This window comes from Augochlora pura, chromosome 6 (assembly GCF_028453695.1).
Source record: "Augochlora pura isolate Apur16 chromosome 6, APUR_v2.2.1, whole genome shotgun sequence".
Classification (NCBI taxonomy): domain Eukaryota; kingdom Metazoa; phylum Arthropoda; class Insecta; order Hymenoptera; family Halictidae; genus Augochlora; species Augochlora pura.
This window is the reverse complement of record NC_135777.1, coordinates 14,436,378-14,456,579: the sequence shown is the minus strand read 5'-3', so window position 1 is coordinate 14,456,579 and position 20,202 is coordinate 14,436,378. Positions and strand designations below refer to the sequence as shown.

Here is a 20,202-nt window from a genome sequence, read left to right as displayed (position 1 = left end):
TCTAACGTTGAATCTATTTTAAAATCGTTTGGCATGAATCACGACGAGATGATATGTGTTTATCAACGATCTCGTTGAGTATTTTTCCTGGGTTTCCGCGTTTTATCAAGCGAAACAAGTGAATACAGGCATTTTTTCACAATTATCTCGATCGTTCCCGGGATGGAAAGAATAACTATAGCAACGACTAATCCCGCGCTCTTCGTTTTACAAAAAAGTGAGAACCGAGCATCGCTTCAAGACAAATGCGTTGGCTTTCCATCGATCAGTAAGTGTTTTTTTTTCTTGTGGATCGTGTCAATTATGTTTCGTGTCGTCGATCAATGAGAGCCATGAGTTTTATGATTCGCGATAGTTTCACTTTAACATATGTCTAAAATTATACAATTATATTGTTTCTTGCTGATATTCCAGTATCCTTGTTTCCTAACACGAAGTGGACCAGAATGTTCGCACCATAGAGAGTACATGAAACAAATGTTCTTTATCTTTTTAATTTTATGAATACACATTTTTTACAAGGTAGAAATCACTAAACAACTTGTCATTACTGTGATGTGCAAATTCTGGTTCAGTCAGTATACATTCTATTGTGTCCACCGATTTATAATGTTTCTGTAAAAAGCTGACATCCCGTTCTACTCAGTACAGGAATTTGCGTCCTGTTTCGGTTTCATATTAAGATCTCCGCTAAACTGATAGCATAAAACCTAAACAACATCAGACCAGCATTGACATGCTCAGCGTGTATCTAGATAATAGGATCGTGTCTGGTGCCGTTTAGGTGTTACGCTGTTGGATTAGCGATGACCTTTAACACACGTCCGTCCCCCTACTAATTTTATGAATATTGTTTGCAACAATCGTGTGATACCGAGGTGACAGCCACAGCCTCAATAGAACATTTGTTTCTGTTAAAGTACGATTTTCTGTTCAATGAAAAAATTGTGGTGGAGGTAAATACCATGATCATGCCATTGCTTCATTTCGAAGGACCATGAATGCATTTTGCAAGAATAACCTTGGAATTAGGAATTCAGGTAAGCCACATAGCATGACATTGAATACTATGATATGAAGCATGTTATCCGGCTGCTTCATCTCGAAGACCATGGATCCTCAAGTCCAACGCGTCAATCGATCTCGAACGGATGAATTGCTGATCCGGCAAAAACCGGTGGGATCTATCGATCGGTGGGCTACGAGAGCAGGGTTTGGTGTTGGAGGGAAACGCCAAACTAGAGAGGACGGAGAAGAAAAAGGGGACAACGTGAGAAAGTCATGTTAACAGAGGGAAGAGGTGTTCTAACGGCGAGTTTCCGTGGAGAGAGAGCGAGAGTGGCCGCACGTGACGGCACAATGCCGTTTCAATTCGTCTCATCGTCGCGTGGAAAAAATCGTTCGAAAACAGGCCGCGATGTCGAGGGAAGATCGTGCTTCGGTTCTCCGACAGTTTGACCTCTCCAGGCGCACCGAGCAGCCTCTCTCGTCCTCTCCACCTTCGCTATCGCAGCAACCCCGATTTTTTCCCCACTGCCTTCGTTTGAGGATTTTTTTCGCCCATCCTCCCGATCTCTCTTCTACCCCACCGGCAGCACTCTCACTCTCTCGCCGTTCATCTTGCTCAGACACCAGGGATCGAAATTCCTTTATCCACCTCGTTACAGTTAAACTATTTTTTCATTGCATTTTCTCTGTCTTCGATGTTGGAGACATCGGACAGATCCAAACATTCCGTTGCTCTTCATGAGCCACACTTACGCTAAAAGACTGCAGTATATAGTATAATCCCCTCATTATAATGAACCATAATTTTAAGAAAACGAGAAAAAGGGATTATTTTATATAAATTTTATCGTTATTGGTGTTTGAGAAACTTTTAGTATAATACATTGGATTCTACCGCCCTCGTTCTAGGTTAGGTTTTAATTAATATCCTGGGTACTAATGAAGACCCCTGACCAAAAGTTGTATTTAACCTTACTTTGTCCTCAAAATTTCAGGTCATTATGATAAGAAGATCATACCGCACTATGTAACAGAACGATAGAATCATAATTAAATTGCGGATTTCTACGCAGTGTTAGACATTAATTTACTTGATAATTGACGATAAGTGGAGAATAATGAAGAGAATAGTAATTGTGCCTCGTGGGAAAAAATGATGCATGATAGTAATTGGTTAAGAGTGGTTCATTGGATTCGACTTAACTATGAGAAGAGAAATACGAACAGTTTTATTAATACTAATTGACTATGAATTGCAAACAAGATCCAACTCAACGAATGGTTCAAATTCAGTTAATTCAATCTACTGACTTATCTATCGATTTTTGTCATAAATCCAAAAATTCGCAGTCAGACAATAATGTAAGACTACAACCTGTTTATTCCTTCTCAAAGCAGATGGCTCGGAAGACTGTGCTTTCAGTCTTGCTTCTGTTGAAGCAGAAAAATCGCGTAAACATTGCGAAATTGTGCAAAAATAGGATGGAATCTTTGTTAGCGGGTTATCGAGCGGACTTTTGTCTGCTCGCGAGCGAGTTGATAGTTGGTGACACAGAGAAAAGACGCGACCGCCATTCTCAAGACAATAGAGCTAAACACTGTAGGTCGGTGCATCGATGACTCTGTCTCAGTGAGCAATCTCCTGTTCCAAGCGTTATCACGGCGTACAAACGTGAGAACTTTGGCCGTTTAAATAGTAGATACCCGATTATCTTCGAACGAATCGAGCTTACCGCGGAATTAAGTCGCGGACGCGCATTGTTTAGTTTGCATACTCATTGATAACGCCACGAGAATTGGAGGACGACTGTTACAGAGTCGCGCGTTTTTAACCAAGTTTGTTTTTTCACAGCACATGTTATAATTAACGCGAATCTCGCGCAAGATCCGTACGAGAATTGCTGGAGGTGGAGGAGACGTTCCTCGGGACCCGAATCGCGATCGCCGCGCGCCGTCGATTTCGAATAACTACGCTCTCTGTCACCGAGGCTATTAAAGTGACGAATTGCATACAAAACACTCTCGCGTGACCTAATTTCACGGTATTGCGCGAATAATGCCAGCTCGTTTTCACGTTTTCCTACACGCGTTGCTTCATAGCCGAACACTTACCTTCCAAAATGTTCATTTGCTGTTTAAATTGTTCACTGCTTTGTGGATTGTAATTGTTTTTTAAGGCTTCTGGGTGCGGTCAGCTTTATCATGGGTCTAAGGACACACTGATATCCATGTGACTCTGAGAAGTACCATGTGGTCGAGTGATCAAGAATTTGTATTCGATGAACTCACTTGTGATTTTTGAAATTTTAATGGAACGATCGCAGTAGTTTTTGGAAGACATGAGTATCAAAAGACACGATTTGAGAATGAATTAATGATACTTTACTGATCTATAGAGCAGCTTAAAAGTATGTAGAAGGAGCAAGATTCCAGACGCAAGTCGAAAATCACGGAGCACAGGTATACACGATTGTTTAGCAGAAATTTATGCACGACACAAATTAACGTTTATGAATTGGTGACTATAATAATTAATTATCCTCGTAGCAACAAACAGCCGAACCTGAACGTGAGATTAGAGAACACAGGTAAGTGTGACCAACCAGAGATCTATTGCAACTACATCTAACGAGTTCTAATTGTTTGCGCATTCCAGAAAAACCCAGATGTAAATTGGAAATTGCAGGAAGTAGGTATGTGGAACTCACCAGAACCGTAGAAAATAACTAGCTGTAATAACTCCTTGATAAACATGAACTAAGAATACTACTTGCATGTCTATTTCAGTAGGGCGTTGAAGTTTAAGATTGAAGATGTCAGCAATCGGAGAGTCAAGAACCACGAGAACAAATTAGTTAATAAGCTGACGATCAAGGTACCCGCTAACTCTGATCGTTTACGCGAGAAAGTCGACGGCGGCCGCGGGGCCAAAGACGAGGGTTGCCTCTCGGCGAAGGACAGGAGGCAGGGGTGAAAAAGATGACGAAGTATTAGCGGCGAGGGAGATTTAGGGGGTTACCAGCGCGGCTTGACCGAGTAACAATCAAATAGGCTAGTCGTCCGCGTGACTAACCCGTTACCGCTGCTGCAGCTGCTCGCGAATTATCGATTCGCGAAAATTTCCCTCCGCCGGCAGACATGCGCGCGTTCGCGGCAACGCTCTCGACCCGAGAGATCACCAGAGGGAAAACCAGAGAACACGCAGCGAGACGTCCTTGGCGTAGGATACGCCTTCGCGCGTATGCGTATATCCGTGCGCAAGAAACAAACCCGCTCCGGAGCACCACCGTAACGCAGTACATGCGCCTTGCGTCTTTTCAGCGTCCGCCTACGCGTGTCGCGAAAACAGAGGGAATTTCGTGCGAATGTTCCTCCCTCGCCTTGCCGTCGATCCGACGTTAACTACCCCTCTTGTTGAGGATGCAAACTTGAACCGCACGCGAGACTTATCGGCGTTCCTCGAAGCCGGAGACAGTTTCGAGACAAGTTTGTAGTAACAACGCGAGATTAATGGATCGTCCGTTGATCACCCTCTTCGGCCTATTACCGTCCCTCTAGAATTCATCGAGGCCGCTTTTTAATATTCAGACGTTCCATTTTAATTGTTCTCCTTTTTTTCTCATACTTTTAGCACTGATGATCTCGTCGTATGGTCGGGTCGTTCGTTGAGTTTCTGCGAAAAACAGAGAGGGGTTGAGAAATGAGGAGAGGCGGGATACGGTCGGCTGATCGCGACAAGCAATTATAACTACTTTTCCACTCGAGATCTCGATGGTATTAGGTCGACGAAGGCTCGGCTCGGCTCGGCGCGAAGTCGTGCCCGAGGGGTGGCTGGTTCTCGTGAGTCTTTCTCAGCCTCTCGACCTCGCGGCCCGATCGAAGTCGACGGCGTGTAACGCGGCGGTGTGTCGCGACGAACCCAAAGCCAGCCCGGACCCAGACGCCTAAAGAGGGAGACGTATTCGGGTCGTCCTCGGCGAACGGGTCGGCCGTGTCGAATATTCAGGGGCCGGTTGCGGGGATCTATACCAACGGAGAGGCCGATTTTTTACCCATCTCCTTCACTGTCTCATGCTCTCCCTTTCTAGCAGGAACTAGAGTAGCGTATCGAGATGGGAGGATGGCGGTGACGAAAGAGAGTTTTCCGCGAGAGAATCGAGACGAGCACAGTTTGGAATCGTTCGAGGGTGGACTCGGAGGATATATCGGGGTGGGGTTTCACGGCAGCGCGAGGAACGAGAAGGGGAGACGCGGCGTCGTGGTCGTCGACGGTGGTGGAGGCAGAGAGCGGCAGCTCTCGTGGGGCGGAAGGCGACCGGCGGCAGCGTGTGTACCGTTGTTTTTAGCGAGGAGGCGGTTGGAGGGAGTTTGGCGAAGGTTGGGGAAGGAGTGCGTTGAGGAACCGAAAAGCGAGCTAGGGGTAGCAGCGAGAGACGGAGGAAGGGAGCGTAGAAGGGAGAGGTCGAAGGGAAGGAGTGTCGTAGCGGACGGCAAGGGCACTGAGAGAGTCAACCTACGGTGTAGGTCCTACGATGCCGGGGTAGGGGTTGGTCGAAGGGTAGTATTCAGACGGAGGGAAGCTAGGTGCGGAGGTAGCTACCCGGACAGTGAAAAAGGAAGATGGCGGTCGTAGCGATACCTCGGCGTGGCCGCGTGGCCGCGTTCCAATGCGCGATTTAAAACCGATCCTACAACCATCCCTCTTGCCTTTGGTGACTACACCCTCTCGCGAGAAGTTTGCTCGTACGTTCGCAGAGCAAACGAGCAAAACCTTCGGAGCGACGCAACTCTGCGTTCACACGGAGAGAAAGAATTCACGAAAAAGCGGAGCCGCGCGGGGATGGTAGCGGTAGCGCGACCCTCGTGGAAGCTTTCTCCCTCGCAGACAGAGAGCCACCAATGATTCTGACTATCACGAATACACGCACCGGAGAGGGACAGGCTTTCAGGGGAATCTGCCGAGAGAAAGAGATAGAGTTTCTTTCTCCTTTCGGGGGCGACTTAGGGGAGGTGCGGCAGTCGGCAGGAAAGGGAGCGCGATAGGAGAGGTGATAGCTCTGGGGGTGGAAAAGTAGAGCGACACCGGGTGCCGGAGCGAGATGAAAAGAATGGAGATGAGAGGAGGGGGTGGACGGCTGCGAGGGTGGGGGCGTGATCGGAAGGAGAATTTCGGGGCGTGTTGGTGTATGTAGCTGCGTGCGTGAACGTACGTGTGTTTGCGTGCGCGCGCGCGATCCCCCGAGTTGGAAAGACAGAAAGGTCGAGGGAACGAAGGAGGTGCACCGAAGTTTCCGTCGTTCTCGCGAAGAGGGACTCTCGGTACGTTCGCTGTCCGATCCGCGCGCAGTTGCTGGTGCGCGGTTCAGGGGTCGGTGTTTCCGTGTCACGCGCACGACCCCAAAAAGTGTGTATGTGCGTGCGTGCGTGGCTCGGCCGTTCGTACGCCGCGTCGCAGGACGTTATCCTGATCGCGGTACGGTAAACGCGGATCGGGTGACCGTGGCGTGACGCCTCGCCTCTCGAGACTCAGAGCCCGAGAAACCTAAACCCGACACACGCGAGGAGAGAGAGAGAGAGAGAGAGAGAGAGAGAGCGGCGCTGAGCTACACGCTGGGGACAGCAGGGAAAGGGGAAGGGAAGAATCGGCGGACAGATAGATACCGGGTTCCCGAGTGATCGGTGTCGTTCCCATCGTGGAACGTTCATCGGGGCGCGAAAAGTGGATTCGTCGGGCACCTCCTTTCGAGCGTTCCAAACACCGCGCCCCGTTACCGCGACCGTATCTCCCGTCGCCGTCATTGCAGACGTTTTCTCGTCGTAATATTTTCTTCTTTTCGTGAACACGCGATTATCTCTCTCTCTCCCTCTTTCGTTGTCCGTTGCAACGGGGACTCGCTGCAAAGCATTGGTGGCCGTGACGCGTCGCGCCGCGTCCACGGGATTCCGGCGAGAGGATGACGACGATGCTGTTGTGCGCTTAGGCGATCGCTGCGCGAACGAGAGGGACGCGCGCGCGTGTCGAACATCAACCCTCCGCGTCGTTCGTTGTTGGGTATCACGGCCTCCTACACCGAAGGAAGGTTCCTCTACGACGCAAGGGACAGACAGACATAGAGAAAGTGCGAGGAAGACAGAAGAGAAAGAGCGAGCGAGAGAGAGAGACAGTGGAGTCGACGCAACGAAACGCGAACGGAACGCGGTCCGGAAGGTGCGCCACCGTCCTGAGAGAACAGTGTCACGAGGAGCAACGATTTCGGGGACAGGACTAGCCCGTTCCTCGAGGCGACACGGCTCGATCGTGATCGTTAATACCCCCCGCGAACCCTCGAGAACCGATCGGATGCGACCGACAAGTTCCTCCGTTCGGTGGTTGTTCGTACAGTGGCGTTCGTCGGAGTCAGTTCGAGTGGAATCGTCGAGTCTCCTGGAAGGGAACGGTTGATCCGCAGCGACCGGAAAGTCTCGATCGATCCGCGGAAGAGACACGGATCGCTTGGTCGCGACGAGGAGGCTGGCCCTCGGGTTACATCGCGGTGTTAACTACCCTGAGGAAGTTTCGTGCAAGGATTCCGGAGGGAGGGAGAGAGATTGGAACGGTCTTGCTACCGTCTACCGTTCGCGGAGTTGCCGTAACGGAGTAGAGGAGCCGTGCGCGCGCTCGACCGCGCGCGCGCGCGTGCTCTCCCGCGCGGATCCTGGTGCGCGGTACCATCGCCGAGGGTTAAAAGCTATAACCTCACTTTCCCTTGAAACGAAGGAATTCGGCTGGTCCCGAGACCGGGGAGTCGAGGAAACGGCCTGGGAAGACCCTGGCAAAACCAGGCCTCCAGCCCGAGAATTAGCCCCGACAGCGGAGAATAGACGACGTTTAAGCCAGAAAGGAGCAACGGAAAAGGGTCGCAAGAGAATCGGTTGAGTTGCTAAGCCGCCTAGGATAGAGGCCAAATAAGAGAGGAGAATTGGTTTTTCTAGAGGATATAGTACTGCAACGAGGTCAACCGGCAAGAAGTTGAAGAAGAAGAAGTTGAGCTCGGGTAGACCAAGGGAAGGTGGGTACTCGGCTACCCGTGGCCACTTATCGAGCGGGTGTGTCCATGAAGTCGACGCAATGGCAACGAGCTCGCGAAAGGCTGCCGGTGACCCGTAGATCGTCAACTTTGTCCCCATCCGCCTGGTCGTCGGCTCTGCCGTCTGCGTGGTGGTTGGTGGCACGGTGGGACGCGTTGCCGCGTGGCCGGCAAGCGTGATCATCGACGACGGCCGGAGGGTACGCAGGAAAAGGCGTCTAGGATGCAGCATGAACCTCGGTGCCTCGTCGCTGGAGCTGGTGAGCTTCGGAAGGGGGATTACGGTGTCCAGGTGCTTTCGCCGGTCGAGAGGTCTCGGGTCCCCGTTATCCTCGGGACGGGCAGCGGCTTCGTCGCCGTCGCCGTCACCGTCAGCAGCGCTGCCGGCGCAGCGGCAGCGAGTGTCGTGGTGCTCGCGCTGGTCACCGTCCTGCTGGTTGTACGGCTCGAGAGCTGCCGTTGTCGGAGTGTACGCGGATCCGCGACGGTGCCGGAAGTGGCGGCTACCTGGCAGCAGACCGTGCGAGATCGGCTGGGCCGGGATCGAAATCGGGACAGAGACAGAAACGGGGACCGAAAGCGACACGCGCAGGATCCGCAGAACGAAACCGGTTGCGAGGTCGTCGTCGAGGGAGGTGCACGACACGAGGTGTTGGTGGTGCAGGTGGCGCGGTCGCAGGAAGAGGAGAAAGCGGTGGATCATCGTCGGCGAAGGAGGCGGTGGCACGAGGGTCTCGAGTGCGTCGAGTGCGCGGTCACGCCGTTGTTGTTGCCGTTGCTGTCGCTGCCACGCGAGTTGGCTCACGGCCTCGGTTCCGTCGCGGCCTCCGTCGCGTTCGAGATCGCGGCTCGCGGACCGGTCGCCGACGCGTCCACGATCCTTCAAAGAGATCGTCGTGGTTGTCGCCGAAGAGGAGCTGGTGGTCGCCTGCTCCAGGGGGACTTCTAAGGGCCCCGCCGACCCGAGCCGCTCGGACAGTTGTCACCTGGCTATCGGCTCCGGGATATCTACGAGCGGGGCTGACATCATTCACGAGCCGTCTCGAGAGGAAGATCGTCTCGCCTGTCCGCGAGAGGAACCCGACGGATCTGTTATCGTCGTCGACGGTTCGGTTGCGTCGTTCTCGGTGGATCGGACGTCGCGCGGGGAACAATTGGAACAAGGGTCACAAGCCACGCGCGGATCGCGACCGATTGCCACCGATCCGCGGCTCTCGGTCCACAGAGGCTTCCGGCGGCGGATTCGCGTGGCGTTACCGACGGCTTTTACCTGTCGCGAGGGCATCGTCGAGGGAGCGAAACGCGCGACCACGGCCCGGGAACGAGAAGGAACGAGAACGGGATCGGGAACGGAAACGAGAGGGATCGAGAAGAGGCAGCAGCAGACGCACGGGGCAGAAATCGGCCTCGAGCTTCTCTGGCAGCGATGCAGGACCCCCTGCGGCAGCGACCGGACGACGACCAGCAGCAGGCACGCGATCGCAGCAGACCACGGTCACGCGAGTGCAGCTCCGAGAGACCACCTCGGGATCGCCCTCAGCACCACCGGCATCATCGGCTGCGACTGCGACTTCGACATCGACTTCGACGTCGCCATCGTCACCGGCGGAAGAGCTACGCGGCGAGAACGGTGGCGATCGTCGGTCCTGGATCTACGGCGTGGATCTACAACAACGGGGACGATCACCGGGACGACCAACGGGGGACGCTAGCGTTCCCGAGCTCGTGCCCATGCTGCTCGATCCACCCGGTTTCACGGGACCACCCACGTCTAGTCGGCCAAGGCGTAACCGATCAACCGAGCCTCGTTCATCTTCTTCGAGCTTGTCCCCCGTTGTCCGAGAGGAGAGATCGATTAGCCGCAGTTCGTCCCGCGTCCGCTCTCGCCCGCCCGAAACCGGAAACGCCACTGCCTTTAACGTTTCTTTCGATTCTGTTTCTCTCAGCGTGGCGAGAAACGTCACGAGCGTCGCCGGGACCGACGAACGACGATGTTCGGGATCTCGACGCCTCCGAAACGGCAGAGATCACCGATGGTTTGTTAATCGCCGAGAGGACGGCGACACCGAGGACAACGACGTCCGTTTTTTGTCAACGTCGCGACGATCGGGGTCACGGTCTTCTCGCCGCGGCGGCAGCTGCAAGACGCCGACGACACGGCTCGTTGATAGAAGGGATAAGGATCGAGGAGGAGGGACATCGAGAACAGTGGGCGCGGAAGATGAGGAGGAAGAGGAAGATGAAGAAGAGGATGGAGAATCGTCAAAAAGCCCCGTCGCGGACGTCACGAGCGTTCCTTCCGTCGACGCGTCGTTCGCTTACACTGCCTACAACAACGCCAAGAACGAAGCCGGAAGCGGTCGCGACGTCCAGGCGCCTTGCCGCGAGATCGAACTTGCTCGCGATCAGGATAGCGATCGGGATCGCGACCAGAAGGAGGACTATCGGGAACGATCGAGAAACGATCGGGCGTTTCGCGACGCGAATCGGGGAGAGAACAGTGATAAGGTGGTGTGGCTCGATCGCGAGAACGAACGTTCCCTGCGGGGTCGTGGGGCCCGTTTCCGTCGAGGTTCGTGCGTTCAGTCGGAGAACGGGAGCTGCGGGACTACAGACTACACTGCCCGGTTCCAGGAGCCGACTACCAATGAGAGCCGTTCCAAGGACGAGGAGCTCGCGACCAGCGAACCAGCCAAGGTGTCCGGTTCCCGTGGCAGGAGCTACGGGTTGCTGTTCGTCTTGTATCTGCTCGCCTGGCCGCTGGCGTGTTCGACCAATCCCTCCGGCCAATTCGCCTCGAGATTCGCCCGAAACCCATCCCTCGGTCCCGCCGACGAAATGCCCCGGCACAACGCCACGCAGATCTCATCGCTGTTATCGTCGTCAAGCGTTGTCTATCAGCCGACGCGACAGCAGCACCTTGAGAGGGAACGATACGTCCAGGACGTGGTGTACAACGAGAACGAGAAGAAGAAGAGCAGCGGCGAAACCATTGGGTCCGTTGTTGGACATCGTCGGCACGGTCGCCGCGAGATCCAGGTTCAGCAGGCTCGCAGCAGCAGCAGCAACGGCAACAGTGTTAGCAACAGTGGTAGCAGCAGCAGCAGCAGCAGCAGCAGCAGCAGCAGCAGCAGCAGCAGCAGCAGCAGCAGTGGCAGCGGTGGCGGCAGCAATAGCAACGATCAACAACGAGAGGCGACCAAAATCGAGGACTCGTATCAGAGCCACCAGCCGGACCCAGAGCCCGGGACCGTGCATCCTTACAACGAATACAGCTGGGAGGTGAACCAGATTAATCCTTGGCTATCGGCCTGCGACCTGGCAGGTCCAGCGCCGGCCGATCTTCAGGGTAGCTGCGGTCCACCGGAAGTACCCAAGAACTGCCCGGTCCCCTGCTCCTCGAACGTCACGAATGGTAGGGCGAAGGTGAACGGCGTGGACGCCGTGTTCCACCAGGTGATCGAGAAGGTCGGGGTCGCCGAGAGACAGTCCTGGTCCGCTGTCGGAGGACCCGGTGCTAGTAGTGGTGGTGGTGGTGGTGCTGGTGGTGCTGGTGGTGCTGGTGGGAACGTCCAAGGGAGGAACGAGGGTGGAACCGACGGTCAAGAGAGACCCGAGGGCGTACGGAACACGGCTTCGGAACAGTGCCTTTTTTATCTCGAGGAGTCGCATAAGAAGGACGTCTGTCGGGATGATTTTGGCCGGAGCAGTACGCGAAGTTTTTCAACCCCGAGGGAGAATCGATATTGGTTCGTGAGCGGGTTGCGTCTGCGGCACTGCTGCGAGCACGCGGTGGTCAACGCCCTGGCACCCGGCAAGGGCGGCCCGTTCGAAAACGTGCTAAACGGTGGCTCAAAGTGCGCCGATGCCCTGGACAAGCTGTTGCTCGTCGACAAGCTAGCCGCGAGGCTACATTGTGAATTCGAGGAAGTGCTGGCGCGGTACGACTGCGCCCAGCCCTATTCGGTCATCTTCAACTGCACCCATTGCAAGGTAAGATCCTTCTCTGCACACCTTTTTTTTTCTCTTATCGAAGAAGTTTTAACCGACATCTGCGTCCTCCGTTCTAACACCTCGAATTGTGTCCCGCGAAAGAAACGTTGTTTGGTATTTCTTTATAGTACATTAAATAGAACCACAATTATCCAAAGCAATGACGGTATAGATATTCGTATAATTGAACAGTGACATAGTTGCAGTGCTCAAAGACTCTTCAAACCATGCAGTGGAAAATGAACAAGGTATTAGGTTCACCTTGAACGTTTATACCGTTTTCAACTACACCTGGCGAACTATGACAATTTAAACTGCTGAGGAGTTGATGAAACATTTGAACACCTATTTGAATATCTTCAATTTATTTAACAAATTAATTGCGATTTTTATGCGGTTGTAACGGTTCAAACTACTCCGAATTTCTGACGTCCGATGTATCCGTCATCGAAATGTATTTCCCGGGTAAACAATTCACGTCGAGGTAATCCGATTCTGTTGTATAAATCAATAAAGATCTAGCACTGTAACTGTGACAATTGATTTAACGTGGACGGTTGCTTTGCAACTTGTGAAGTAAATTGCTCATTTGTGACAATAGAGTTTTGATTCTGAGAGGGGCGGTCGTAGGAATTCTATAAAGATAGGGGATGATCGGTGAGTCGAAAATACTGGCCCGTGCAGAAGTTTCCTAACTTCCGGTTGAAGGATTCAGAAGGGTTTGAAACTTTTTCGATCGTTCCTTTCTTTCTAACAACCTTTCTGCGCCGTTCGAGCCAATTCGATCGAATTTCGAAAAATTCGAGGAACTACGAGGATTTTATTCTATCCGGCCACACGAATAACTTGCCTCTGGTTCACTTAATACCGTTCCAGCAAATTATCTATGTACTAATTCAGTCAACGCGGTATAAATTAATTAAACTCGTTTTGCGCGTGGCTACGGCCGAGCGAGTCAATTTTTTACAGCTAAGTAAATGTCGAGGATGCGATTTCATTTATAAGATATTAACGTGGCGTTTACGCGAACCGTGCACAAGGGTTCATTTTTACTCCGCGGAACATCCTTGCAGCCAAGCGGTGTTCCCCTTATCCTAGAATATCTCGGAGGAGTTGCGCATAGCATACATATATGCGGCAATGTCCCCGAAAGAGATTTTTCGCAGCTCTTGAAGCTAGCTAAAAAGGTATAAAAACCGGCATTACCGTAAGGTGGACGAAAAGTTTTTGTTAAGCGTGGCAGCCTCGTAATTACATAGTCTGCGACCAAGTTTCTTTAACCCTTTGACTGCTGACCAACGGAAGCGAGGCGGTAACCTCTTGCAAAGTGCCACCGCTGGTTATCATTTCTGAGTGAATCTTTCCTCTGAATATTTTCCATCGACAATAGCGTTTATAAATCGTTTATGTATTTATCGAGGAATGGCCAGTAACGCGATTTGCAACCGGGCACGCTGGACGTTCTTGTAATCATTTAATAGTGCCAATTGAAACGAGCTTTTTCGTAGTACATTCCAAATCCAGAATTAACATCTGACAAAATAATTTTTTTAACTCTAAGCAACAAAACAGTGCGGTCAACGCTGTTCCAATTTCTGTTGTAGTCCCTGTTCAAAGGGAAATAACAATTGGATCTAAATAGTGAATTATAGGGGGTACAAACAGGATGAGAACATTTTAAACATATGCACATAATTGCAATGATAAGACTGCCGACATTGATGCATTTATGAAGTAAAGTTGTACACCAACAAAATAGAATAATAGTTTAATTACATGTTTCAATAAGATTCGTTCGGAGTTTGAGCACAGATCCGCGTATATTGAATCGAGATGTCAAACAAAAGCAGTCATAATGAGAGAAGTTCGCGGAAAAATTTAGAGCAGCACGAGAACGATTTTCTGTGAATTTTCGGAAGAGTCTGGGATCACGCTCGTAGAACCGCGAGAAGTCGCGCGTCTCACGTCAAATCCGTTGCAATTTCCTCCCGCACTTGTCCAGCTCGCCGTCTCTTCCGTCGGCGACGTTATTATTGTTGAGTTTGAATAGTTCGCGGCTCGGCGATGCGCTTGTGTCGAGGAATTAACGTCTCGAGCTTCCCCGGCAGCGATTCTCGCGGGATCCTGCCGGTTTTCCGATGTTCCGCGCGTCGATTCCTCGCCGTTAACCGCGTAAACGAGCCATTGTTTCGACAGCGAGGATGAACTGGTGGAAAGAATCCGCGACAAATTACAGGGGCGGAGAGAAACGGATCTGTCCAGAGGGGCCGGAGGGAGGGGGAGGAGGGGGAGGGGGATAGATAGTTGGAATCGGAATCAGAGCTTTTGTTCCGAACAGGCGAGAGCAAGTCGCCAACATCCTCGTCTTGCTCGCCTGCCAAAGCTACAGCTTGCGACTGCACGATATGGATGCAACGCCGGCAAACGACCTCTCCAGCAATCAACGCTAATCAACGTTTCGGCAAGCAGCAAATCCTGCAATTAGGAACGGATTCAACGCGTCCACCTCCGCCTTCTTTTCTCCTCTTATTCTCCACTTACGGTCCTGCTGCTCTCGAAGAGGCCTGCCAAGAAACTTTTTGTCCCGGGACGCGCCGAGTGTCTCGAACTCGCTGGAATTCCTTGCACGTACCATCCACCCTCCACCCTAGCGCCCCACCGTTCCCCTAAACGCCACCAACACCGAATTTTCTTTCTACCCGCAGCCGCCGGACGATATCGCGACCGATACACGCTGATTCGATCATTCCGGCGTCGTGCCGTTGGATTGTCAGCTGTTTTCTTGAGCTAGCCTTTCAATTCGTAACGAGCTGACTATGGTGAACGAATTGGCCAGACTGTTTTAGAGATCATAATGTATCCTATCATGATACGAGGGAATCTTTGTTGGACACACGTCTGCTACTCCACTTTCTCTCTCTTTCTCTTGCATTTTCTCTTTTTTGTCATGCATGTTGACTGCTTTCTGCGCGGTGCTTTTATATTTTTCTACTGTTTCATTTCACGTACTTTTGAGATAACTTCTTAGAGGCCAGTGTTCAGTTGACGTCTTTGTTGGAGATAGTATGAATATTTATAATATTCATGCTAGTATGAATGTTTGTAATTCTGTTAGCATATTTCAGACTTCGTTTTTCTTATGGAATTCTTTGTAGAAATTTTTACATGTAAATAGAAACGGGTAGAAATAATTTAAATATATTATAGTGGTAGTCATTTTAATGAAAATAAATGTTTATGCAGACGCTGTATTCGGGCTATTTTGCGAAATTAAATAAAAATAAAAAGTTTCTCTTAACACGTCTTTATAATGTTATATGTATTTTACCTACATTTCCATGCGTTCATAAAATTCGTAGTCCAGCGTTATGTAAACAGTAAGAAAAATAAAGAAAATATTGTTTGAAAAGATAAAATACATTCTACAACATAATAAAATACAACTGAATTCGTTTGCTCCAAATGGCAGAAGTTGAAAACAGCTGATCAACTCGAAATCAATTACCAGTGGAGCATGCAGTTCTAATAAAATTGCTTGTTAAAAATGTCTTCAGGAAATAAGAAACACGAAAATGCGGTGTCAAATAGAACAGAAAAATTCTTGAAATGATTGTGGTTGAACGAAAAATTGAATCCATTATTAGCCCCCAATTGTAGGTGTTAGAAACAGCTAAACAACTGCCAGCAGTTCAACTATAATCAGATCACATTATTTTCAATTATTGCGAATGCGAGGTGCTCCAATACACGAGCAGTATTACCGCGATAATGTGCTCGGTTATCCGACTCGCAGACGGTATTAATAATGCCAGAACTCGAAGCAGAAAATTAATTAAAGGATTAATCGGCAATTTTCGCAGAATATATATATATATATATATATATATATATATAGAGAGAGAGAGAGAGAGAGAGGGAGAGGGAGAGGGATCGTTGCGAGGGTGTTAGAAGGTGGTCTGGCCTAACACGACCAAACTTCCGGTACCTTGCGGGCGACACTTTCCATCGGTTATCGAACAGAGAGAAACCCAGCCTCGTTACTCGGCAATTAATCGGCAATCTCGATCGGCCGGCGAAACTTGTCGGAGTGGGGGAAAAAATGAATTGTTAATTGGCCGGTGGCCGCGATTGTTCGCGCGTAGCAAAGTTTATGACCGGGATTGCTCATTACCCGCTCGTACCCGGATGATACTCGACACGGAACAGAGCGGAGAGGAGCGGAGCGGCGAGGCGCGGCGTGGCGGGCAAGCGCGCAAGAGCGGATCATTTTCAGATTGCCGTATTATCGGCGCTCGAGGTTCGAGCGTGAAGTGTTTTCGAGCGGATCGCGTGGACAGAAATTCGCGGAAGAAGAGTCCGCTAGACTGATGCCAACTCGAGCGGGATATCGATTTAAACGATTAGCGTCGCCATCCCCGCGTCGTTTGTGGCCGCGCGGAGTTAATGCAGAATTCGGATCTCGTCGCGTTTTATACTGAGCGACGCTACGGCTCGGATTGCTTCCCGTCCTCGGTTGCACTTAAGTCTCCATCTTCCGTCGATTTGTATCGATATCATTTATAATCAATTTCTTCAATTGCAAGGAATAAGAATTTGTTTCCAATAAAGGTACCTTGGAGATCGATGCAAATGCCTTTAATGGAACTTAGCACAATCTTCGTTAGGCCTACCTTAAGATGTTAGACTTAGTTAACACTATTCCTAGTCAATTCCAAAAAACTACGTGGGTATTAATTCTCTATTACTTGTACTATTTTCGTTATATAGAATAACACACATTAGAAAGTAGGTTCTATTTAAAACTTAGAATGAAAAAGAGATATTATTCAACGGAAAATAAATGTTTTTCTGACTTTCCTTAACACTGGATACATAATTATTAATTATTCTACTATATTAACGCAAAGCAAATATTAATAAGTAATTCTCACGAGAATCAATCATTTAAAGATGCACTCTACGCTTCATCAAACAATACTTTATCATTCCACTATTCACAAAATTCCCACAATACACACAGGAACCAATCAGACGGCATAACTTCGAAGAACGTGTGGTAGAACAAAAAGATCGTTAGAAACCAGCGTCGCAGGGCGAAACAATAATTTCGCGAACCAAGCACCGCAGAAAACGGGGGCGATTCAGGGCGCAAAAGTTGAAAACTTGTTAGCCATAAGCCGTAGAGCGGCGAATTAATTATTCTCCGCGATGCAGCGACGAGGTAAACCTGCGAGCCGAACGAGGTCTCGCCCCGTAAGCTCCGCGCTGCCCTGCAAAACCGGATGTCTTTATCGAAAATCGTTGGAAAATGTACAACAATCGGATCGGGACGTCGAATCCGCTCAGCTACACACGCGGAGTGTGTTTGCGATCACGGAACGGTACGGATACGATATCCACGCACTGCAAGCGAAGCTGACATCCTCTCGGCTCGGCTTTCGCCAAGCTTTCCACTCGCATTCCGAGCGGCAAGAATACGGTCGTTGATTGTTCGGATTACAAGTTTGCCGAGCAATTCATTTACCCCGTTCAAAGTAGGAAGAAGTTGCTAGCTTGTTTAACGAAGCGTCTCTTCTTCCGTCGCTCTTATCTCTTTCTCTCTCCTCGTCGTCGTTGTCCGCTTTGGTCGGTCGGAACAGAACCAGAACACGAAACCAGGTTGAAGCCCAGCCGCTAACGAGACTTTTCGTCGAAATTCGATCAGGATTTCGAGGCTGGATCTCCGTGAAAAAAGCTCGCGCCCCTCCTAATCGGTCCGAACCTCTGTCTCTCATCTCTCTCTCTCTCTCTCTCTCTCTCCCTCTGAGCTGGTAATCGCCGTTTTCAACGCGCTGCCAGCACTGTCGTACTGCTGGCTACCGTTGCGATCGATACCGCCGTTCCCCGTTGCATAATAAATCGAATAAATTCTGTTAAAAGGTAACGCCCGGACGCCAAGTAAACGTTCTTACGCGATTCCGATTCCATTCGTCTTTTACGCTCGATTCACCATTCAACGGACGCTTTTTCCCCGGGGCTAATGGTTCGATTGAAATTTTACGGCTGGTGAAAGACGGTGCCAGTCACTATTCCGTCGTACACGGGTTTATAGCTGAATGCCAATAGGGAATAAGGGTTTCTAGCACGGTTTGAATAAAATTAAATTAACTATAGGACACATTGCTAGCACGCGTCTGTGACGATCGTAGAGAAGACTGAATCGAGTTTGCGCCGATTGAAAATTTTAACGCGGAACATTACGAATAAAAAAAATAAAACTCTGTGACAGTGCTTTCTTTAGTATTTTGTAAAATACACTGCATTTCGTTTAATATAGTTGTAGTTGAAATAAATGTTGCTAACAAACGTGGCAGTATGGTTTTACAAACTACGTTGATCGTATTAGCGCACACGAGTTTCTGATATCGAAGGCGATCACAGTTTCACAGTAAACTTTTCGTCGTTGTGTTCGATCTTTCGATAGATCATGAAGATTGTCATCACGACCTTATCTTAAAATTACATTTATCTCAAAATGTGCTTTAGGCGCTGTACGAAATTTTTACTCGACCTCATCTTCTTTGGCTTTGAAATCCATTTTTCTTTTTAAAGGCTTTTCTGTTCGCCAGTGAGTCTTCCTTGTCTCGCCTTTCTCTTTCTTTCTCGATCTCGCTTTGAAATATGTAAATAGAAACTGAAGAATTCATTTGAAAGTCGATTTGCTTTAAATGGAATACAAGATTACCGTTGACGTATCAACAGAGATCGCTCGGGTTACTGTGATTCGCGATTGTTTGCCTTGCTTCGTAATGGATGCAGTTTTTACCGATACAGAAACTATGATCTTTGCCAGAGATACTTCTCGTTTTATTAGTATATTGTTTTTAGCACAGAGATCTGTAACTTAACTCTTAACTGGTATGATGATTTTCACAAATAATCTTTTCCGTGCATTCCAATTATACTGCTATTACACAGTTTTTATAACACAATCTTTAATACCCGCGTACTCTTTTCTATTCGAATTAACACTACATGCAAACATGAATAAACTGATTCGTACGAAATCAATTTTTTAATCACAATAGTTATTATGTTAGGTAGTCTTTAATAATTTGATTTGCACCCTCCGCATCCAGGAATAAATCATTTTTACCTAATCCATGAAATAATGAAAATTTGAATATTACAAATGAGAGAGAATTAAAGTGTGTCTAATAACAATAAATTTTCACTTGGCATGGAAATTCGCAATCCATTGATAACAAAGTTCCCGGGAATCACGAAATTCGCGGAAAAATATGTTGGCGATCATCATTCCGCGAACTTTCGGATTCAACCAGGGATAAACTGTCGATGTTAATTACGAAGTTTTTTCCCGGCGATTATTCGAGCAACGCATAATTCAGGAATTATTCGGGTGGTTCACCCTGTATTCGCGGGCCCGGCAAGCGGCGAAGGAATTCGATCCATTACGCGGTTAACCAAAATTCCCAGCTTCCCCCCCCCCTCCCCCCCCCCCCCCCATTCCCCTTGTTCCCGACCCGCCCTCTGATAGCCTCTCCTCTCGAGATCCGCCGCTAATATTTCATCCGTGGAAAACGACGTCGGATAAATCGCTGGAAAAATCGCTCCGCGACGAGAGACTGCATTTTCTCGGATAACATCGGTGAAAACTGCTCCGAAAATCCAACAGCGTCGACGTCGACGTCGCGAGCTCGCGACGAGAGCCCCTCTTCTCGACGCTCCGCGAACGATAAGCTCGAGAATACGGTAATTCGAGATTAACCTGTTAAACAGCCGGGACGAATAAACTCGTCACGATCGTACTCACCTGTGACTTCTCAGGGACGCCTTTTTTATTCCGGAAATTGTCTTAATCATTCCGCCACGGTTAATCTACGGTCTATTAAACTACGGATCGTTACGCGATCGCAGACAAATTGCGGATATGTAGGCATTTATGCAAAATACCGTGCATTCGATGCTGTTTTCGTAGTTCAGACTCGTTTCTTTCGTTTAGTTCCAGTTTTTTTTAGATCGCATCGAGGTCATTCCATTTTGCTTCGAAAATTGAAATAGCAACATCTTCGAAACTAAACGTCTAATTAGTCTAGCATAGCTAGTACAACTGGTGGATCATTTGTAAAGATCA

At 49.4% G+C, this 20,202-nt stretch overlaps 1 protein-coding gene across 1 annotated transcript in view; it reads left to right on the top strand.

Annotated features, from left to right (window-relative positions):
• The first annotated feature begins 9,767 nt into the window (after positions 1–9,767).
• The window catches only part of Mid1 (calcium-permeable channel component Mid1), a 79,215-nt gene continuing 68,780 nt past the window's right edge, over positions 9,768–20,202 (top strand). Inside the window, exon 1 of the mRNA XM_078182568.1 lies at positions 9,768–12,068. Within this exon, the coding sequence (XP_078038694.1) occupies positions 9,807–12,068 (2,262 nt within the window). The 5' untranslated portion in view covers positions 9,768–9,806. The remainder of the gene's footprint in view (positions 12,069–20,202) is intronic.